Source organism: Schistocerca gregaria, chromosome 2 (genome assembly GCF_023897955.1).
Source record: "Schistocerca gregaria isolate iqSchGreg1 chromosome 2, iqSchGreg1.2, whole genome shotgun sequence".
Classification (NCBI taxonomy): Eukaryota; Metazoa; Arthropoda; class Insecta; order Orthoptera; family Acrididae; genus Schistocerca; species Schistocerca gregaria.
The window spans coordinates 751,073,960-751,098,126 of NC_064921.1; the positions used below are offsets into that span (position 1 = coordinate 751,073,960).

The following is a 24,167-nucleotide window of genomic DNA, read 5'->3' on the forward strand; positions in this document are numbered from 1 at the left end:
TGTTAATATTTTAGTGAAGTGGTATTCTAAAACTGTCAGATACTTAAAGAACTGCATTTTGAACCATTTGCTGTACAAATAAATCTTTATTCTGAAATTGGTAAATAATATTGAGAATAAATGTTTATTTCTACAGCTGATGGTTGAAAATGCAATTCTTTCAGATATTTATGCTGTGTTAAAACTATTGTGGAACAAATGTTTCCAAGTGTACACGGACACAAGTAAGTGGCTTAAGCCAAGTACAGCAGTAGAGTCAGCCAAGGCTATTTCCTATGCAGTACACGTATTGGTATACAGTGTATTTGTATATCCAGTAGGAGGATAATTGTAGGTAAACAATGAGAAGCAATGTATTTTAAGTACCATAATTGGAGGCAGTCAGTGTCATTCACAGGTGTTTATTGTTATGTTAGGTCATCTGACATTACCTTCAATTGCCACCATAGCAGCATCACTTTTTCTGTAGTTTTGAAACAAAAGTTGTGGTGACAGATTGATCTCTGCTGTTACAGAAGTCTGCGCTAATCTGTCAGGTGATAGCTTGGTTGCAAGTTGGCAAAATTACATTAACTTATTTTTTGAGACATTGATAATAATTTATGATCACACTCTCATATAAATACTGAACAATTAAAGTAGTGATTCAGAAAGTATTGGCAGTCAGATGTCACACTTATCAATTTTTTGCACTGTAAGTTTGTATATTGTGTACCATAACTTTTGAACTCTTTTATTGTTACATCGAATATCTATTGTCAGATAGGCCCAATTTTTTAAAAATATGTAGTATATTAAGTGGTTACATTGTTGTCAGAATTTGACATAATTTCTTCAGCTTGTGATGAAATATGGCTGCATGCTGCTCTGCTATTGGAAACTTACAAGACAGCTGTCCTTTTTCATGTGGTACTACATCTCTTAAGCATTCTCTGAGTTTTTTAAGTGCCATCACTTTGAATAGGTTGAAACTAATTGCTCGTAACATCCGTCCTTGCCAGGCTCGTACCTGAATCTATACTGCTTCTGATGTTGTTGGTCCACCAGTAACAACTGTTTTCTGCATGTTCTGTACTGGTCTGTGATCTTTGTAGTCTAGCTGTGCTTTCTTCAGTTCCATTTTAGATGACCAAAGGCTTTCTTTGTATATCTTTTTAAAAGTATATTTTTCAATTATTTACCACTCATTTCTCTGAAACTATATTTGAAGCTAATAACTGCAGCTTTACCTACCAGAAGTTGAAAAGCATAGTTCTTACTGTTGCAGATGTAGATGAGAGTGCTGGTAGTTTTCACTTTGTGGCATTTCTGTTGTCATGGTTGAGAATCATGAATTGATGTATCTTTCGGAACTGGTGGGCAGCTTTCCTCATTTGCACATGCTTCACACAAATTTTGTAACAAAAGTATTACTTAAATTTAACATAGCAGGTATAGGAGAATGATGTGAATATGAATTGAATTTTATTTGATCCTGGATTAAATAGTGTCCAGCAATTGTAGATGTAATCTAGGACATGTTAGAAACACAAAAACCTTCATTATCACATACTTCCTATCTGTTCTAACATCATTGATTATAATCAACAATATTTACGAATTTCATTTGAGCAGTACTCATCAACACTGTAAAATTATTTTTCCACCAGATAGTCTTTTAAATTAGGTTCTTTCAAAACTTAGTGTCTTGTACATTATCACGCAGTTTTTTGAAGCAGACTTCTTAGTAATTTGATACCCGAGTACTGGGGTCCTCTTTCAAGCATTGTCAATCAGTAGAGTATGCTTTGTGTGTCATTCTTCCTCTGTGAGTTGTGGGCATGTACACTAGCATTTGTAGCCCATCTGCACTACCTTTTATGACACTTAGTACAGTTTTATACATGAACCAAGAGGAAAAAGTTAAGATGCCTGGTCATTTGAAGCAGTTTCTGCATGTTTCAGAAGTCTTTCTTCTTAATATGATTCTTACTTCTTCTTCTTCTTCTTCTTCTTCTTCTCTCTCTTTTTTTTTTTTTTTTAATGTGAACACCCTTTTTTATTTCTTGAATGTTTGAGTTTCCCCACACTACCACTCCATACTGCAGCTATGGTTCGAAGAGCCCATGGTATATTGTGCACAGAAGCAGTTTGTCTGCATGCAAAGAAGCAGTTTGTCTGCTTACTGTGGTAGCTGCCTCATTATAAATATGACGGAGCTGCTTGCCCTCGGGTACCATAGTTTTCCAATCTTCTTGTCAGTATTTCATGGTCAGTAGTGTTGAATGCTTTGGAGAGATCCAGAAACATTGCAGATACAACGTGCCTTTCATCTAAGGACTGTATAATGTATTCTGTCAGACTGGCAATTGCTGATTCCATATATCTACTCTTTCTAAAACCGTGCTGTGATGGTATGAGAATGTTTTATTTGTCCAGACAATCAAGTAATCTATCATACACAAGCATTTCTAGGATTTTTGTGAAACCTGATATCAGTGAAACTGGCATGTAGTTGTTGGGGTTGTCCTTATCACCTTTCTTGTACAGTGGTACCACCCGGCTTATCTTCAGTTTTACTGGAAAAATTCCCTCTCTGAGAGAGCTGATATTATTTGCTCATTTACTTGCATTATTGTGGAATATTTCTTTCCAATTTTAAGTTCTCTACTACATGTATATAGTTATCACTGATTATGTTAGCTATTTATCTACCATCTGTAATCACTGTGTTGTTTATTTTCATTGACCTGGTATCTTTCTCTTTGTTTGGTCCAGGTTGTTCCTGTCTTTCACCATTAATTGCATTCCAGGCTGCCTTTGTCTTGTTTCTTGAGTTTAGTAAGGTAGCATATGTTGCTCTTGATTTTGCCTCTGATAGTGAAGGGAGACGAAAATTTAATAGTCATGGGTGACTGGAATTCGAGTGTAGGAAAAGGGAGAGAAGGAAACATAGTAGGTGAATATGGATTGGGGCTAAGAAATGAAAGAGGAAGCCGTCTAGTAGAATTTTGCACAGTGCATAACTTAATCACAGCTAACACTTGGTTCAAGAATCATAAAAGAAGACTGTATACATGGAAGAAGCCTGGAAATACTGACAGGTATCAGATAGATTATATAATGACAAGACAGAGATTTAGGAACCAGGTTTTAAATTGTAAGACATTTCCAGGGGCAGATGTGGACTCTGACCACAATCTATTGGTTATGACCTGTAGATTAAAACTGAAGAAGCTGCAAAAAGGTGGGAATTTAAGGAGATGGGACCTGGATAGACTGAAAGAACCAGAGGTTGTACAGAGTTTCAGGGAGAGCATAAGGGAACAATTGACAGGAATAGGAGAAAGAAATACAGTAGAAGAAGAATGGGTAGCTCTGACGGATGAAGTAGTGAAAGCAGCAGAGGATCAAGTAGGTACAAAGAAAAGGGCTAGTAGAAATCCTTGGGTAACAGAAGAAATATTGAATTTAATTGATGAAAGGAGGAAATATAAAAATGCAGTAAATGAAGCAGGCAAAAAGGAATACAGATGTCTCAAAAATGAGATCGACAGGAAGTGCAAAATGGCTAAGCAAGGATGGCTAGAGGACAAATGCATGGATGTAGAAGCTTATTTCACTAGGGGTAAGATAGATACTGCCTACAGGAAAATTAGAGAGACCTTTGGAGAGAAGAGAACCACGTGTATGAATATCAAGAGCTGAGATGGCAACCCAGTTCTAAGCAAAGAAGGGAAGGCAGAAAGGTGGAAGGAGTATATAGAAGGTTTATACAAGGGCGATGTACTTGAGGACAATATTATGGAAATGGAAGAGGATGTAGATGATGACGAAATGGGAGATACGATACTGCGTGAAGAGTTTGACAGAGCACTGAAAGACCTGAGTCGAAAAAAGGCCCCCGGAGTAGACACCATTCCATTAGAATTTTTGACGACCTTGGGAGAGCCAGTCATGACAAAACTCTACCAGCTGGTGAGCAAGATGTATGAGACAGGCGAAATACCCTCAGACTTCAAGAAGAATATAATAATTCCAATCCCAAAGAAAGCAGGTGCTGACAGATGTGAAAATTACCGAACTATCAGTTTAATAAGTCACAGCTGCAAAATACTAACGCGAATTCTTTACAGACGAATGGAAAAACTGATAGATGCGGACCTCGGGGAGGATCAGTTTAGATTCCGTAGAAATGTTGGAACACGTGAGGCAATACTGACCTTACAACTTATCTTAGAAGAAAGATTAAGAAAAGGCAAACCTACGTTTCTAGCATTTGTAGACTTAGAGAAAGCTTTTGACAATGTTGACTGGAATACTCTTTTTTGAATTCTAAAGGTGGCAGGGGTAAAATACAGGGAGCGAAAGGCTATTTACAATTTGTACAGAAACCAGATGGCAGTCATAAGAGTCGAGGGGCATGGAAGGGAAGCAGTGGTTGGGAAAGGAGTGAGACAGGGTTGTAGCCTCTCCCCGATGTTATTCAATCTGTATATTGCACAAGCAGTAAAGGAAACAAAAGAAAAATTTGGAGTAGGTATTAAGATTCATGGAGAAGAAATAAAAACTTTGAGGTTCGCCGATGACATTGTAATTCTGTCAGACACAGCAAAGGACCTGGAAGAGCAGTTGAATGGAATGGACAGCGTCTTGAAAGTTAGATATAAGATGAACATCAACAAAAGCAAAATGAGGATAATGGAATGTATTCGAATTAGGAAATGAGACACTTAAAGTAGTAAAGGAGTTTTGCTATTTAGGAAGTAAAATAACTGATGATGGTCAAAGTAGAGAGGATATAAAATGTAAACTGGCAATGGCAAGGAAAGCGTTTCTGAAGAAGAGAAATTTGTTAACATCGAATATAGATTTATGTATCAGGAAGTCGTTTCTGAAAGTATTTGTTTGGAGTGTAGCCATGTATGGAAGTGAAACATGGACGATAACTAGTTTGGACAAGAAGAGAATAGAAGCTTTCGAAATGTGGTGCTACAGAAGAATACTGAAGATAAGGTGGATAGATCACGTAACTAATGAGGAGGTATTGAATAGGATTGGGGAGAAGAGAAGTTTGTGGCACAACTTGACTAGAAGAAGAGATCGGTTGGTAGGACATGTTTTGAGGCATCAAGGGATCACAAATTTAGCATTGGAGGGCAGCGTGGAAGGTAAAAATCGTAGAGGGAGACCAAGAGATGAATACACTAAGCAGATTCAGAAGGATGTAGGTTGCAGGAGGTACTGGGAGATGAAGAAGCTTGCACAGGATAGAGTAGCATGGAGAGCTGCATCAAATCAGTCTCAGGACTGAAGACAACAACAACAACAACAACAACAACAACAACAACATCATTTTTCTATACTTCCTTTGCAGCATTTTGTAATTTTCATCTTCACTCCTCCATCTCAGATCCTGCAGCTTCCTTCGCAGTTCTGTTACCTTAATAGTAATCCACTTTGTCTGATCCTGCATCTTTTTTTATGTCTTTGTTTTGTGGAATTCTACATTAAAATGGTGTTTAATTTTTGTAATAAATTAATCATATTTTTCATTTACATTCTGCATCGGTAGGGCTTCATTCCAGTTGTTCCTGCTTCATATTGTTCTAAATGTGTTAATATTTTGTTACTGATGTTCCTAACTGCTTTGGTTGTTTGTTTTGAGTCAGATATTATGTCCTTACTTATGCAGAAGCAGATCAGCTGTCTATGATGATAAGATATTTTTGTTTGGACTGCATGTGACTCATAGTTAGACCTATTAACATTAGTAATGATGTTGTCAATAACTGTCTGGCTTTGAGAAGTCACTCTTGTTGGTGCATATATTGTTGCCTCCATATTGTGTTGTATTAACAATTCTTCAAAATATTATCTTGGTTCTGATTCTTTTCCCATGTCAGTATTGAAGTCTCCACATATAAGAATGTTATTCTTCATATTCCTTCTTAGTAAGTTGGCCCTTTTTTTTTTTTTTTTTTTTCAGAAAGATGCTAATCTTGCCGCTTGGTGATCTGTTCACACAAAACAATCTAAAGTCATCAGTCACTACACCAGTAATTTCAATGTTTTTTTCTCTGTAGGTCATCTCACACCTTTGCTGTTTGCTGTCTTTAGGAGTTTTCCTGTTTCAGTATATATGGAAGCTCCACCACCCTTATGTTCAGTTCTACAGAATAACTAGATAGGATACAGTCCTTTATTGTCAAGTTAAGTATCTGAGTTTCAGTTAGAGCATGTTCACTGATACATGTCTGATAGTATGTCTGGTTGTATTTCACTTAGAACTACTTCTGCTTCTAGTTTCTTGTTACCGTCGTATTGAATATTCTGATGTAGTACATTTATGTAATTTTTCTTTTGTTGACTTACATGTTGTGGGATGCATTCTGAGAGCATATTCTGTAGTTCCTCCTTTTTCGTGTGGTGCTTATATTTTGCTTTTTCAGTTTTAGCAATTGGGTTTTCACCCCCATCAGGCCATATTAGTTTTCCTTTCTTCTGCTCATTTTGCAGACATCTGTAAACATTCTGTTGAGTGTTACAGACCCTTAACTGTTTAAATGCATGCTGTGCTTTCTGAGGCAGTTTTCACTCAGAAATTTGTTTGGATCTATGAAAACGGCACCAAGACGATCACACTGTACTTTGGCAGCATAATTTGTTTTGGAGATATATTTGTCACTCGTTGACCTTTTTATGATTCTGCTAAGTATCAGCCAGAATCCCGCATAGATACGTCTTGCCGAATAAATCACATTTTTTGTTTCGTTAATAATTCCTTCATCACTTCTCCTTCTTAATGAATTTGTTCCATATATAAAGATACAACTGTAATTAATCTTGGTTCCAGAATCTGGTTTTGTATTTGTTTGCTTTGAATTTACCATTTTTTTTTTTAAATATTTGATTTTTTGCATTCTAATTTGCAGTTGGGGACAGCAATATTTTTCAGCAGTGAGTTGCCAATTATTAGAAACTCATTGTCATCTCTTTGCACAACTGTGGTGTTTTCTTTACTTTTATAGTATGTCTCTGTCTTCCATTTGTATTTATCTACAGATTTTTGGCTTGCTAAGTTTATCATGACATCGGAAATGCTGTATGTGTTGTTTTTAGCTGTCGTAGGGCCACATGTGTTTTTGCCGTCTTGCTTTTACATTTGTTGTATTTCAGGACTGCTTTTCACATATTAATCTATCATTTTTTTCTTTATAGTGAATAATTCTGTTTTTAGTGTTTCAGTATCACTTTGAAGTAGCTTTATAATTTCATTTTTTGAGTCCACTGTACTTAAAAGATAATTTTCCTGATGATATGTTTGTATTCATTTGTCATTACTTGTTTTAAAGTGTATGACTGTAACATTAACTTTGTCACAAGTAAAACATAAGGGAATTTTTGCCATTGCAAGAATAATTGTACAATTGTATGTCCGTTGCTAACACCTTACCTCTGTGTGCAGGAGTAGAGTACGAATTGATTTAATATTCTTATTTCAGCAGTGCGCTTTACACCAAAGTGGAAAAATAAATTTGTGTACATTGAATGGCAGCTGCCATTGCTGATAGCACATTGGCATCATCCCTTTAGTGAAGAGCCTGCAAAATATGAAGTGGTTGTGAGGAGAGATGGTAAAATAAAACAGAACGAAAAGTTTTTCTCTGACAATGGCAGCAATATTGCTGACTTGGGAATGGAAATGAAGTATGATACAATGCACTTCCCAGGTTATTATATTTTTGAAGTTACGAAGGAGTGTGCACCACTGCAAGATTGTGACGATCCTAGCACAGCAACTGTCAAAATAGGTAAGAACTTATAATTCTGTGCATCTTTGTTCTAAAAATTTTCTCATCTCCTTGCAGTGCTAATGCTGCCACACTCAAGTCATGGAATGTTCCTGGAAATGGCAAGTTAGACATAGAATGTCATGGGGGAAGAGGGGGGGGGGGGGGGGGGGAGAAGTGTTCAATGAAATTGACAAGAACATTATGCATATCATGGTTAAAATTAAGTCTTATTGTAAAGTTATCTGGAACTGAGCAGCTGGCTTAGGTGAACTCACATTAATCATTGAATGTTTTTACAAGCAATCTAGTTCTGATGTAATGTTCAAAGAAGTTTCCAAATTACTGTCAGTCATCATAACTTAAAGTCCATTATATTTCAACTGGGCACCATGCAAATCTCAAGAACATGAGGATGTCGGTTATAACAACCAAACAGTGTGCATGGGGTTTTCTCATGGATACATATACATCAGGCACATGTCGGCAGAGCTCTGTTTGATCACCTGGTGTCATCTAAGGGTGTCCCCTCTCACAGAAGATCTTGCACAGTCATGGTTCTGTTTATTATTCGGGTCTGTGAATCTGTTATAGGAATGTGCAGGTCTGTTTTGCAATAATGAGTGTGTAATTTTTAATGGTAATCAGGAATTTAGTGTTGAGATGTTTGATGCACATGTAACATGATGCCTGATACAATCACAATACACCTTACTATGTACTTCCAAATTAATGACAGTGAACTCTTGCATTATGTTATATGCACTATTGCATTATGTTATATTCACATATATGTGTTCTACCTTATCATCTGAATACAAGCTACGAACTCACTGAATTGTAATTAAAGCTTAATAATACTGTAGTAAAACTAAATATTAGCAGTGAACACACATCTGTTCATACCACAAACTTCCACGCAGTGACTCCCCCCAGTGACTCATCACTAAAGACTGTTAGCGGTGACTGACGTGACAGAACTGTTGTAAAGCTGCAGTGGAGTCTCTGTCTCTTAGTTGTGGCCAGTTAGGGGCTAGGAAAGGGAATGCTGTCTAAGAAGGCCACACTGTGACCAACCATTGAGGCGTCAGAAAATAGTCTTCACATGAAAACCCACACCTTAGCTCATGATCATGTGATGCAGTAGACTATGCTGTAGTAGGCTTTTACAGGGTGTATTGTAGTGATTCGAGAATTTCTGTGTAAATTCTAGAACCACTCAGCCTTCTACCATCTCAAACACACGATATTCTGGATACGAGTGTAGGATGGTAGAATCCTACTTACTGCATGTCACATGTTTGTGTGTACAGGTTTAAATCCTGTCACGTGAAGAAAGTAGACACAGCTGTCGGACGGCACCGACAAGTACCCTTTGAGCAATCCATAGATGTTTTAGTGAGTGTGTAAGGAAGAACCAGGGAGTTTATTTGCAGCTCTGTGCTTATGTTGTCATTGACTATTGTTATTAAAACAAGAGCAGTTGCAAAAAGTACTCTTGTAGACTCTTGACGCAACTTTGTTAGAGGCAAGATTCATTTTATGATTCATGTTAAGAAAGGTCATGGTATCCAAGCCAACTTTCTTTTAACTGTAACTCAATTTGTTTCTAATGTCTGAGTGTATGAGAGACTTGCAGGAAGTTACATATTCATTGGGAAGTGAAATTTTTATTGTGTATGGAGGTCAAATAATTCATTAGTTGACGAAAAGTAAAGTTTGTATGTCTGCTTATTTCATAAGTAGAAAGAGTCTAAAAATTCCTCTACATAGTGTAATTTGACACAGAGAAGAAGTGAAGAGGGTTTCCAGCAGCTGGCTATTCAGTAAAGAAGAGTGGGTGCAAATTGCAAGTAAGTCACCTCATAAAGAAGTGGAAGATGTTTTGGGGGAATAAGCCAGTATAACCCAGAACCACACTCACACTTTAATTCGTCAGAACATTAAAATGTGGAGACCTATGTGAAAGGACCAAGGAAACATTAAGTCAAAACTGAGAGAAGCTGTTATGAGTTGCCATAATAACCAAACATAATAATACAAGGGAATTACTCCGAGACATTGGAATATGTTCAAGTATCCAGTGGAGCAAAATTTAAAGGAAAAACATTGAAGAAGTGAAAAATTCACAATGATAAATATAGTAAAGAAGATTTCGATGTATTTGTCTAAGAAGTAGTATGCATAGAATGCTTCAGCTAAGAAGATACATTGCGGGGAATATACAGCTCTCAAACACATCGCAGGGATGCAGACGCGGAAACCAACATACATCTGCTGCCACCAGCACCAGCTGCTGTTCACCAGTGCCGACCTGCTTCCAAATCCGCTCAACCACACAACGAGAATTCTACCCTGGGTCAGCGTAAAACAAAACTTGATTACTTTAGTATGAAGTGGTACAAGATACTGTTAGTGAACTGTTATTGTGTAATTATCATATTTAAAGTTAGTTTTAGATGCTTACAACAGCTAAGGCATATGAAAGTATGGAAAATATACAACAGGTTGGGGAAACTCCAGACCCAGCTATGGCCATGAAGATTTGCAAAGAAGTGCCTGACTGGGCTGAGTTGATAAATTTAATGAAAGCCCAGAGTCTTAAGTTAAACTCATTAAATCCTCAATTAAATGCTCAGAGTGTGACTCTAAGTAAAGAACTAGACTTAGTAAATTCTCAATTAAGTACTCAAATGACAAATTTAGGTTTGTTAAATGCCAAAGTCGACTCTCAAAGCAAGGAATGTAGTAATCTAAGCGAAGGCATGGGTGCTTTGAAGATTGAATTCGATGCCATAAGTAATAAAGTAAAGAATTTAAATCATATGTGTAAAAGTGCAGCAGTAGTGCAGCAGCAGCAGTGCAGTAGGGAGTCGCGTATTTAGCTTTCATATTTGTTTTGTAGTTTGATTCTTAATTTCTTTCCAAGTGTTTGTGCACTTGCATATTTAATTACATAAAATCCTTGCTTATTCTCATATTTGAGATAAGTTATATTACTTATTGGTAGCTGTAAAGTAAAAGTTCGCGGAGTCGTTAGTGAGTTGTTTGTTTTGGATCGTCAGTGCTTTCTGTTTATTTCGCAGAGTCAGTCAGCAGCAGACAGAGGCCAGTGCAGATTCATCTGTGCTTGCAGAGTGACATGTACAAGCAGCAGTAGCAGAAACTAGTCGTATATTCAGTTTTTCGTATTATTTCCGCAGGTTTAATTCAAATTACTTTGTGGGTTTGTGTGCTTGTGTGGTGCAATTTTTTGGATCTTTGCATATTTTTGAATTAGAAAGGCGTAGTATCATATTTTAATAACGGTAGAGTGTAACATCGCGTAGGTGGTTGTCATTTGTACTAAGACAGCGGTAGGATCGCATTGTGATGTCTGTATAGTGGCGTAGTCATGGTCATCTGATTACTTAGTTTGTAAGTAATATCGCAGCTCAATCTGGCGCTGGTGATGCAACTGTGCTGTCGCATATTGCTGTTTTATTTGTCGCAACTCTATACGTCCAGATATTAGCAGTAGGATGGATAGGGTGTGTGCGTGCTGTGTGCGGGCGCAGGAGGAACTGGACGCGGTTTGCGAGCCGCTGAGCGTGCTGTTGGCCACGGTCAGCCACCTTCAGGCCGCTGCCTCGAGGTGCAGCGACGGCGGAGGGTCTGGCGCGTTGCTTGAGACACCCCAGGTGTCACTTGCTGCGTCCACTGACTCAGCTGCCGAGGCACCTTCTAGTGTACCCAGCACATTGGGGCCACCCTTACCTCAGGGTGAGTGGTGGACTGCAACGCGTTCCTGTTGCTCAAGGCGAAGGGTCAATGTGGAAGCTGGCGGCTGGCCTCGTCCGTTCATCCTGTCAGTGGGCAGGTGGCCGCTCCTTCAGCAGGGCCCGAGCTGGTACACAGGGGCAAACGCTTGCTGGTTATTGGGAGCTCCAACATTAGGCGGGTGATGGAGCCCCTTAGGGAAATAGCATACAGGGCTGGAAAGAATTCCAACGTGCACTCGGTTTGGCTGCCGGGGGGCCTCATCCAAAATGTCGAGGTGGCCTTGCCTGCGGCTATCAAGCATACGGGGTGCAGTCGTCCACAAGTAGTTGCTCACGTTGGCACCAATGATGGCTGTCGCTTGGGTTTTGAGGCGATCCTCAGTTCGTACAGGTGGCTGGTGAATTTGGTGAAGACTGCTGGCCTCGCACGTGGGGTGCAAGCAAGAGCTCTCTATTGCCAACATCGTTTCCAGAGTGGATCGGGATCCTTTGCTTTGGAGCCGAGTGGAGGGTCTCAACCAGAGGCTTCGTCGACTCTGTGATGGTCTTAGCTGCAGATTCCTAGACTTGCACTATTGGGCGGGGAATTTTAGGATGCCCCTAGATAGGTCAGGGGTGCACTACACAAAGGAAGTGGCTACTCAGATAGCAGAGTACTTGTGGCGTGCACATGGTTTTTTTTTTTTTTAGGCTAGTCGGTAGTGCGAGGTGTCCTGATGAACACTCACCAGTCGACGTGCAGGCAGGGAAATCAGGATGCGCTCAGTGTAAACACACTTCGGATATCAAGATATTAGCAGTAAATTTTCAGAGTGTTCGGAATAAAGTTCCTGAATTTACTGCCCTCCAGGAAGTGTGTGGCGCGCAAATTATTCTCGGGACTGAGACCTCGCTGAACCCTGAGATAGGAAGTTCTGAAATATTTAGTAAGGGTTGGAATGTGTATCAGAAAGACAGATTAGACACTGTAGGAGGTGGTGTCTTCATTGCAGTTGACAAAAATATTGTGTCTACTGAGGTCGAAGTAGAGTGTGATTGTGAAGTTATCTGGACATGATTAACAGGGCTAGGAGAAATAAAGTTAATTGTTGGGTGTTATTACCGGCCACCAGGTTCCACCATGACAGTTCTAGAATCATTCAAAGGGAGTCTACACTCTGTATCGCAGAAGTACCTGGAACATGCTATATTAGTCGGAGGCAACTTCAACCTACCTAGTATAGATTGGGATGTCTATGGATTCATTACAGATGGTACAGACAAGCCGTCATGTGAATTACTTTTGAACACATTATCTGAAAACTGTCGACCAGCTAAATCGACAGCCAACGCGTAATTGAAATGTTTTAGATCTGGTAGCCATGAACAGACCAGACCTCATCGACAGTGTCAGTGTTGAGACAGGGGTTAGCGATCATGATGTTGTCATTACGACTATGGTTACGAAAGTTAAATAGTCGGTCAAGAAGGCTAGGACAGTATTCTTACTAGAAACAGCAGATAAGCAGTTGTTAGCATCCCACTTAGTAAATGAATCGGCTATCGACTTCATTTACTTCCGGTATGATGGACGTTGAAGAATTATGGGCAAATTTTAAACACATTGTAAACCATGCATTGGAGAAGTATGTGCCTAAAAAGTGGGGACGGAAAAGACCCACCGTGGTTTAACAGTGCAATTCTGAGAAAGCTCAAGAAGCAAAGACAACTGCACTCATGGTACAAGAAAGATTAGAAAAATGATGACAGGCGAAAGTTAGTAGAGATTCGTGCTGCTGTAAAAAGAGCGATGTGTGAAGCATACAACCACTACCACCGTCATACCTTAGCAAAAGATCTTGCTGAAAACCAAAGGAAATTCTGGTCTTACGCAAAATATGTAAGCGGGTTGAAGGCTCCCATCCAGTCACTCACTGATCAGTCTGGCCAGGCAACGGCAGACAGCAAAACGAAAGCTGAAATTTTAAATTTAGCATTTGAGAAATCTTTCATGCAGGAGGATCGTACAAACATACCGCCGTTTGAGTCTCGTACAGATTCCAGTATGGAGGAATCTCTTGCCCAACGTAAAGCCCGAGCGACTAGAAAAAAGCGCAGGTGACACCTTTTATATAAGAATGGTAGAAGGATGGATCCTCAAATTTACAGACCAATATCCTTAACATTGGTTTGTTGCAGGATTCTCAAACTATGTCCTCCTGGGGTTGTGAAGCAGCTGAATGGGTTAAAAATAAATAAATCGCCAGGTCCTGATGGGATTCCAGTTCGGTTTACAGAGAGTACTCTACTACATTGGCTCCTTACTTAGCTTGCATTTATCGCTAATCTCTTGCCCCAACGTAAAGCCCGAGCGGCTGGAAAAAAGCGCATGTGACACCTGTATATAAGAAGGGTAGAAGGATGGATCCTCAAAATTACAGAGCAATATCCTTAGCATTGGTTTGTTACAGGATTCTCGAACATATTCTCAGTTCGAATATAATGAATTTCCTTGAGACAGAGAAGTTGCTGTCCATGCATCAGCACGGCTTTAGAAAGCATCACTCCTGCGAAACGCAACTCGCCCTTTTTTCACATGATATCTTGCAAACCATGGACGAAGGGTATCAGACAGATGCCATATTCCTTGACTTCCGGAAAGCGTTTGACTCGGTGCCCCACTGCAGACTCCTAACTAAGGTACGAGCGTATGGGATTGGTTCCCAAGTGTGTGAGTGGCTCGAAGACTTCTTAAGTAATAGAACCCAGTACGTTGTCCTCGATGGTGAATGTTCATCGGAGGTGAGGATATCATCTGGAGCGCCCCAGGGAAGTGTGGTAGGTGCGCTGTTGTTTTCTGTCTACATAAAATGATCTTTTGGATAGGGTGGATAGCAATGTGCAGCTGTTTGCCGACAATGCTGTGGTGTACAGGAAGGTGTCATTGTTGAGTGAGTGTAGGAGGATACAAGATGACTTGGACAGGATTTGTGCTTGGTGTAAAGAATGGCAGCTAACTCTAAATATAGATAAATGTAAATTAATGCGGATGAATAGGAAAAAGAATCCCGTAATGTTTGAATACCCCATTAGTAGTGCAGCACTTGACACAGTCACGTCAATTAAATATTTGGGCGTAACATTGTAGAGCGATATGAAGTGGGACAAGCATGTAATGGCAGTTGTGGGGAAGGCAGATAGTTGTCTTCAGTTCAGTAGAATATTGGGATGATGTGGTTCATCTGTAAAGGAGACTGCTTATAAAACACTAATACGACCTATTCTTGAGTACTGCTCGAGCATTTGGGATCCGTATCAGGTCGGATTGAGGGAGGACATAGAAGCAATTCAGAGGCGGGCTGCTAGATTTGTTACTGGTAGGTCTGATCATCACCTGAGGGTTACGGAAATGCTTCAGGAACTTGGATGGGAGTCTCTGAAGGAAAGGAGGTGTTACCGAGAGAATAACATGTGGGAATGTATTGCCTATTCCTTCTTCCAAACTTAATGATACCAGGAAGGGTATGGATAACCTGTAAAGAGAAATTAAGCTTATCCAAGACAAAGTAGAAAAAAGGGTAAATTCACTTAAGGTTGTGTTAACTAGTGAAGAGGTGACCGATTTTCAGTGGGGAGCTAATTCAGGGTTATCTAGACAGTTCCCTAAATTTAAGCCAGACGGAGATGTACATCTGACTCATTTCTTAAAAAGATTTAAGCAAGCTTTGCCAAAAAATTGGGAAGATTCCAACCAGATCGAATTTGCTGTGGGGGCACCTTCTAGGGAAAGCCTCAGAATGTGGAACATTAAATACTGAGAAGTTTTCCTCTTGTGAAGACTTACAAAAGAAATTTAAAGAGAAGTACTGGTCTGCCACTGCTGAAGAAAGTTAATATCAGATCTGTGGGACCCAAAATATTGTTGCAGAAGAAGGTGAGTAGCACCGTGGTGTAGTGGTTATGACACTAAACTGTTGGATGGAGGGTCACGAGTTCAAAACTCACCTGAAGTGTAGAATTTTAATTTCTATATTCGGTTTGAGGACATTCTAGAAATATCCACATATATCAAGAATCATTGTACTGGCAGGTTCTGTAACTGTATATATACAGTATGTGTTCTGGCTGGAGGTAGGTTGCTCTGTACTCTTGTATGTGCAAGTGCTGAATAAACCTTCTTTAAGTGAAGCTAATGTTCGTCATTCATCTAATTACACCGTCTTCTACGTGACATCATTCTAGTGGAGGTGCCGGGTATTGGAACTTGTGATAGCGCAAATCATCGACGACACAGTGACTCCCATCGGATTGTGACAGAGCCGCCGTTTACATGGCGAGAAACCCAAGTTTGACCCATATTCAATAGATCGCAATCTATCGGAGACAGAAGAAGAAGAGGATGTTACGATGACAGCAACTGTGTGCCGCAACATGAGACATCCTTCCGGGTTCTCAAATGATAATGGCCAAAGTCAAAACAAGTGGTTTAAGCATATAGCCAAATTTAACAAGTGGGATGCCACCGTGTGTTTGGCTGCCAAGCAATGGTATGAGAAAAACAAGGAGAAGTTCACAAGCTGGGAAGTATTCCAGGCGGAACTGCTCAAGTATTTCAGTGACACACGACGACAGAAGTGCAAGGCTGAAGATAAATTAAAGTGCAGGGCACAGTGTCTAGGAGAAACTACAGCATTCTACATTCAGGTTGTCTTGGAGCTGTGTAAAATAGTGGATCCTAGAATGAAGGAGGAAGATAAGGTTGCACATCTCATGAAGCGTGTTGCTGAGGACATGTATCAAGTCCTACTTCTGAAGGAGGTTTCGCCAGCAGACAAATTCATAAAATGATGCCAGTATATCGAGACAATGCTTTAAAAAAGAATTACACGCAAGAAGTTTGAATGGCTGCCAAACGTCGTGTCAATAACTGTGGTGGAGGAAGAAACTGATTTCACAAGTGTTCTTCATCAGATAGTGAGAGAGGAAGTTCAGAAGGCACTTGGATTGCACAGCGAGCAAAAAGCTGAGATGCTCGAAGAAGCCATAAGGGAGGAAATGGAACAGACATTGAACCCAATCTGTCGTCCTTCATTTCCCTTTAAAACAGTGAAAAAGTCGAGACCCAGGCAAAGTTATGTTCCTACAATGCCACATGGGGAAACTGTTTGGACACCAAGGAAGAGTGAGGACTCAGGATAACCATCCAGTATGTTTCCACTGCGGACGACTGGGACATGTGGTGCACTGTTGTTGAGAAAAGTGGTGGATATTTGATGACTCCTGCACCAGAAGACGGCAGAGCGATCTTAGTTGACGCCAACTCTGGGACGACGAAGATGAACAAGAAGATGTGGGTGCAGGACAATGTAGGGCACCATCGCTGCAAGCAGCCGATCACCTAGCTGCCGCAACCTGGGAAACTGAAGGGTGCGACCTTCCTTGGAGGTGAGACCGCTGAAGAGAAAAATCCTCCACCATCAACCACTACAAAAATGATAGGAAACTACATCTATATCCTCATGGATGGCCAACCAGCCCAAGCTCTTGTGGACTCCAGAGCATCATATTCAGTCATTTTGGAGGAGTACTGTTGCCAGTTGCCGAAAACTGTATTCATCGACAACAAAACATCTCTGCTGAAGGTGGCTAATGGGAAATGTGTAAAACCTACAGGAAGATGTGTCATTCATGTGGGTATAAGTGGCCATACTCAGCCCTTAGAATTCACCGTCTTACAAGAGTGTAGTCATAAAGTAATTCTCAGATGAGGCTTTTTGAAAGCTTCTCAGGCAATTATAGATTGTGGTCACTCGAAGATTATGCTAGACAAGATGAGATACTGTGGAGAGGAAGATGTGCATCCAAGTGTGTGGAGACTATGTGTGCTGGATCAAGTGATAATTCCTGCAGTAAAAGCTAGAAAGGTAACTGTCATGTGTCATGCCATGCATCAACCCATGGATCTTGTAGTGAAATGTTAGAGAAGCATACCACTGAAGAATAACTTGGTCATCCCAGCCTCTGTCATCTTGTTTAAGAATGGATTCGGTGAACTGTGGATAGTTGACTGTCACCGAGAACCGCAGACCCTTCCAAGACGCGTGTGCATAGCAAACACTGAGCCATCAATTGCAGAACAGCTGAGTGTCATAGAAACCTCCCATGCCGAGTCTGTGGGCGAAATTAGCGCTACCACTACGAGACAAGATGTTGTAGCTCGACTATCACCAGATCTCACTAAGGAACAGCCGAAGAAGCTACTTGCCATTCTTCAAGAGTTCTCTGAATGCTTCGATCCACAGGTGAAGAGTAAATTAGACAAATCAACAGTGAAGCACCGGATTGGTGCTGGAGACCATCAACCAATAAGCCAGAGAGCATACTGTGTGTCAGCAACGGAACGTCGAATAATTCGCGACAAGGTAGAGAAAATGATGAAGAATGACATCATCCAGCCTTCACAGAACCCATGGTCGTCACCAGTGGTTCTTGTCAGGAAGAAGGCTGGCACTTGGTGCTTTTTTGATGGTACACTAGATTGTCTGAAGGGGGCCAATTTTTTCTCAACCATGGACATGGAATCGGGATACTGGCAAATCGAAGTAGATGAGGCTGATCATGAGAAAACTGCATTCATCACCCCTAAGGGCCTGTATGAACTTAAGGTAATGCCGTTTGCTATGTGTAATGCACCAGCAACTTTTGAGTGGATGATGGATGATTTTCTAAGTCACCTGAAGTTGATGATGTGTCTTTGTTATTTAGATGACTTTATAGTGTTCTCAGACACATTTGATTGACACAAAAAGACTGAGGACTGTTCTTAAGTGTCTGCAACAAGGCAGACTGAAACTTAACCCATGAACGTGTCTCTTTAGAGCAAAAGAAATCAAAATACTTGGACACCTTGTATCAAATGAAGATGTGCGACCAGACCCAGAAAAGGTAAGATCTACAATGGAATTTCCTATTCCTAAAAGTATTAGAGATGTGAGAAGCTTCCTTGGATTATGTTCTTATTTCCTTCGTTTTATCAAATACTTTTGTATCAAAGCCAGGCCACTCCAGGAGTTGTTAAAAGCCGATGCTAAATTTATCTGGGGTGGTTCTCAACAAGATTCTTTCGATGTGCTGCAAAAAGCTCTGATGACTGACCCTGTACTTGGCCTGTATGATGAGAGAGCACCTGCAGAACTACACACAGATCCCAGTGGGTATGGGGTTGGTGCTGTTCTTGTGCAAATTTCAGATGGAAAAGAGAAGGTGCAGCCTGTGCCTCCAGGAAACCTCCAAAAGCCGAGAGAAACTATTCAACTACAGAAAGAGAATGTCTTGCTGTTATCTGGGCCATGGGCAAATTTTGACAGTATCTCTATGGAAGGCCGTTCACAGTTGTTATACACCTTCATTCACTTTGTTGGTTGACAGATCTTAAGGATCCAACAGGATGACTCATCAGGTGGGCACTACATCTTGAAGAGTTTGACATTACCACAGTGTACAAAAGTGGAAGAAAACACCAAGATGTCGACTGTCTCTCAAGAAACCCTGTGCAAGACCATCAAGACTTTGATAAAGATGATGACTGTCTCGATGCACTCCAGGATCTCTTTGCTGAGCAGGAAGAGGACACCAAGATATCTCAAATTATGCTTGCCTTAAATCGGTCAGAGGATGTGAAAGGACAATTTAAGGTAGTTAATGGATTACTTTGCAAGAAAAACTTTGATCCATTTGGAAAGAGGTGGCTACCAGCAATTCCTAAACACATTAGCTTAGAAGTTCTACAAAAATTATATAACTCACCAGACATTTAGGATGTATTAAGACCTGCAATAAGATCTGCAAGAGATTTTTCTGGACAGGTTTATTTAGGAGTGTCTGTAACTGTGTGTCGCACTGTTGAGAGTGCCAGAGGAGAAAGGCAGTTCCTCAGAAACCACGTGACTGACTCATACCAGTTCCACCAGCCAAAACGCCTTTCCAGCCTGTTGAGATTGACCTCCTCGGATGATTTCCAACATTTGATAGTGGCAATAGATGGATTATTGTTTGCCCTGATTATCTGACACGCTATGCCATTACAAAAGCCGTGGAAACAGCCAAAGCATTTGACATAGCCAAATTCATCATGGAAGACATTGTATTAAAACACGGTACCCCAAGTTCGTTAATTATGGGTTGAGGGAAAGTTTATCAATCGAATCTTGTGACAGAGGTAAACCATCGGTGCAACATCACATGTTGACTGCCTACCATCCGAAAACTAATGGGCTTACTGAACGCCTTAATAAGACCTTAGCTGACATGCTACTAATGTTCGTCAATGTTGAGCAGAGCAACTGGGATGAGGTGCTACCTTTCGTGACGTTTGCCTACAACACGGCCAAACAAGACACCACAGGATTTACACCATTTTTTCTAGTGCATGGGCGTGAAGTGACTACGATGATGGACACTGTGTTTCTGTTACATCCTGATGACGGGGACGACAACTACATTGGTCAAGTGTTAACCAGAGCTGAGGAAGCTCGACAGTTAGCTCGACTCCGCACGATGCAGGCTCAAGAAAATGATCGCCGAAGGTATGATGTGAGCCACTGCTTTGTTGTCTACCAGCCTCTTCTGGATCTTCACTCTTGTTCGGAAGGTTGGTCTCTCTGTGAAGCCCCTCAGGCACTACTTTGGACCATATAAGGTTGTAAGACAGTTTTCTGATGTTACTTATGAAGTTGAAGATTTCTACCCTTACGCAAGACAACAAGAGATCAGAGATATGGTCCACGTCTTTCAAATGAAGCCGTATAACAATCCTGCACCCCAGGGTAAATTCGAAGCTCCAGCAACAGGCAACAAGCGGAAAGGTGACGAAGAGTGTAGCGGCAAAGGAAGTTCTACGAAGATCACCTCCAAGGCTAACGTCAGTCATTGAGAGTTGGAGTATGTAGGACCGATGACTCGTTCCTGGACTAGGATGGCGTAACACTGAGATGTGAGATGCTGTTCCCTTCAGGAGGGAGCAGTGTCACAGAAGAAGCTGTAGCATTCACTGTGGTGTAGTGGTTATGATATTAGACTGTTGCATGGAGGGTCATGAGTTCAAAACTCACCTGAGCTGTAAGATTTTAATTTCTATATTTGGTTCGAGGACATTCTAGAAGTATCCACAAATGTCAAGAATCATTGTACTGGAATGTTCTGTACCTGTATCTATACTGTATGTGTTCAGGCTGGAGGTAGTTCGCTCCACGCTCTTGTATGAGCATGTGCTGAATAAACCATTGTTAAATTAAGTTAGTGTTCATCATTCATGTAATTACACCTTCTACATGGCAATATTGTAGTAATACTTGGGGTACTATGAGGAAATATTTCGATTGGCATTTAACATGAGCAAAGTATTTAGATAAGCCAATGGAAGAAGAAGGATTAGTACATATTTTAATTAGAAGATTGCCAAAAAGACATCTTATGTAGTGGTTGGAAAATGATAAAAGAGTTGTTATCTTTTGTTGACACACTTGATGCAATAAATAAGGAACGCAATGAAACTTTACACCAAGGTGAAAGTTCAAACTATAACAGAAATAGCAGAAATAATTGCAAAAAGCATGAGGCAAAATTAGCAAAGAGCGCTTGTTGAGCCACCCATATTACATCATCCAGTTATGGGCGAACCATTTAAACTTTCAACACATGCATCTCATTACAGTGTTGCTGCTGAATTTTTCCAAGGAGAATGGGATCCAAGTGATGTAGAACACAGAACCATAGCTTTTGCAAGACAAGCCTAAATAAGCACGAACTAAATTACACAGCTACTGAAAAGGAACTATTGGCAATTGTGTGGAGTATTCAACAGTTTCAAACACTAGTATGGGGATCAGAAATCCACATTTATACAGATTGTCAAGCTTTATCCTTTATGATGAGTAGTTGATTACTAAACAGTAGGTTGATGAGATGGATGCTTTTCCTGCAGGAATACGATATTAAGATACGATATGTAAAAGATTCTGAAAATATTGTACCTGATGCTTTATCGAGGGGAAGGGCTCAGCATTATTTTTGCCATTAATATTATGTCAGCAGAATATTCGTACATCATTGTAAAGGAAATGGCTCAAAGAATAACAGGGAATATCCACCATGATCCTTATTCCACAGAAATATTTTATATGTGTATTCGGAACTCGTTACCTCCTAATCAATTAGGAAAATGGAAAATTATAGCTCATAACTTGTTTTGGGGAGACAGCGTAACATCAAAGCGGTGGCACTTATGTGTTCCGAAGGTAATGGAAGACGAACTTGTATGTATGTTCACACAGGATATGGAAATTTCGAAATCAAAAAATGTGTATCCCATATGAATAAGTTTTATTATTTCAAGAAACTAGGGCATAAAATAGCATCTTTGATTAGAACCTGTGAAACTTGCCAGAAAGTAAAAGAGAATAATACTCACATGGAATACAAAGTGTATCCTATTATTCCTAAGTCATTACACAACCTCACAGTGGCAGATTTTTTTTGGACCAATTCCACAAGGAAAGGAAGGAGTATCATATATTTTGGTTATCATAGAATGTTGGTCAAAATATGTTAAACTATATCCCATTAAAAGAGCAAATACACAGACGGTTATACACTAGAATGAGGTTTTCACTCTGCAGGGGAGTGTGCACTGATATGAAAATTCCTGGCAGATTAAAACTGTGTGCCCGACTGAGACTCGAACTCGGGACCATTGCCTTTCGCGGGCAAGTGCTCTACCATCTGAGCTATCGAAGCACGACTCACACCCAGTCCTCACAGCTTTACTTCTACCAGTATCTCGTCTCCTACCTCCCAAACTTTAAGAAGCTCTCCTGCGAATCTTGCAGAAGTAGCACTCCTGAAAGAAAAGATATTGCGGAGACATGGCTTAGCCACAGCCTGGGGGATGTTTCCAGAATGAGGTTTTCACTCTGCGGCAGAGTGTGCGCTGATATGAAACATCCTGGCATATTAAAACTGTGTGCCCGACCGAGACTCGAACTCGGGACCTTTGCCTTGCGCGGGCAAGTGCTAGTTCTGCAAGGTTCGCAGGAGAGCTTCTGTAAAGTTTGGAAGGTAGGAGATGAGATACTGACAGAAGTAAAGCTGTGAGGACCGGGCGTGAGTTGTGCTACGGTAGCTCAGATGGTACAGCGCTTGCCCGCAAAAGTCAAAGGTCCCGAGTTCGAGTCTCGGTTGGGCACACGGTTATACACTGTTTACAACAGTGCTTTCTAGAAGAAGGTAAATCAAAATGGTTTCTTATGGATAATGGACCACAATTTGTGAGTAATGAATTTAGAGAATTCCTATCTTGGGAAGGTATTCGACAAGTGTTAATATCCAATTATAACCCTTCATCAAATCCATGTAAATGAGTAATGAAGGAAATTGGAAAATTATGTCGTGCTACTGCCATGAAAAACGTACTTCATGGGCAACAAAAATTAGGGACTTTAAACTTATCGTAAATGAATTACCCTATTAATCGACTGTGTTGACATCTTTAGAAGTTATAGGCAAACCTTTTGTAGGAGAACCTCTAATTAAGTGTTTTAATTGGCCTGAACAACCTAGTGTCAATTACAAAGTAAATCAGGAAATAGGTTCTAAAAATTTAATTGAAAAGGTGGTACAAGTAGTAAATAAGCTTAACGAAAAGGCTGTGAACCTCAGTACCAAGGCGATGACCTGGTTCTTGTAAAACATCATCTTCCCAGGTCGACTCTGAAGAAAGAGGCTCATAAGTTGTTCCAAAAATATGAGGGACAATACCGGGTACAAACGGCAGTCCATCCTAAGACATTATTTTTAGTAGATCTCACAACTGGATTAGAGAAGGGTATATACAATGTAAAGAATGTAAAATTGTATATCCCCCCAGGGACGTTAACTTCTGAGTTAACGGGCGGAGTAACGACCGTCGGATCCTGAGTTGTTTTCGGTATTTTTTTCCAAACAGTATCCTGCATCAAATTCTTTTAAAATCTAGAAATATTCTGTAATCTTACTGCTTAGAAAACTGTATATGCCTATGAAATGGAGAACAACTAAAGAGAACCACAGAAAAAAAGTTATATCTAGACGAAATAAACTAAGTAGATTATTTTATTTGTGGAAAATATGATAAGATGTGACTTGCTGAACAACTGTTTTACCATAGTGTATAGATTTGCTATTTTGCATAGAGTATTTTATACCTTTTATGAGATGTGATATAGATGCGAGGGGGTTGTATAAATTTTGAAAGGTTTGGGTATTGTAGCCAAAAACATGATTTACAAGAACAGATAAATCATGATTAACACAATACACACATCACACCTTTCAGACAACCCTCACGGACAAATGTGCCAGATTTTTCATCATTTGACGTTTCCATTGGGTTGCTGGGATTTTCTTCGGGAACCTCAAAGGGTGAACATGGGTCAAGTCTGTTCTGTAGGAGAGGATTTAACACCAAACCTCCTCCAGTGTCTCACTCAAGTACCTGAGGGGTAGGGATCCTAGGGAAGGTGGGTGGGAAGGGTTTCCTGTCTTTGGGGCTATCTTCTTTCTCTTCTTCGATCCTAGCATCCATATCTGTTTTTTCCTTTCTTACTTCTCATTTGAGGAC

The 24,167-nt window shown here is 40.2% G+C and overlaps 1 protein-coding gene across 4 annotated transcripts in view; it reads left to right on the forward strand.

The window, feature by feature from the left end:
* The window catches only part of LOC126334932 (uncharacterized), a 170,704-nt gene that overhangs the window by 49,925 nt on the left and 96,612 nt on the right, over positions 1 to 24,167 (forward strand). For 3 of the 4 annotated variants that reach the window (XM_049997671.1, XM_049997673.1, XM_049997674.1), the window contains one exon: positions 7,485 to 7,793. In XM_049997671.1, the coding sequence (XP_049853628.1) occupies positions 7,485 to 7,793 (309 nt within the window). The remainder of the gene's footprint in view (positions 1 to 7,484; positions 7,794 to 24,167) is intronic. The other variant, XM_049997672.1, reaches the window with a different exon arrangement.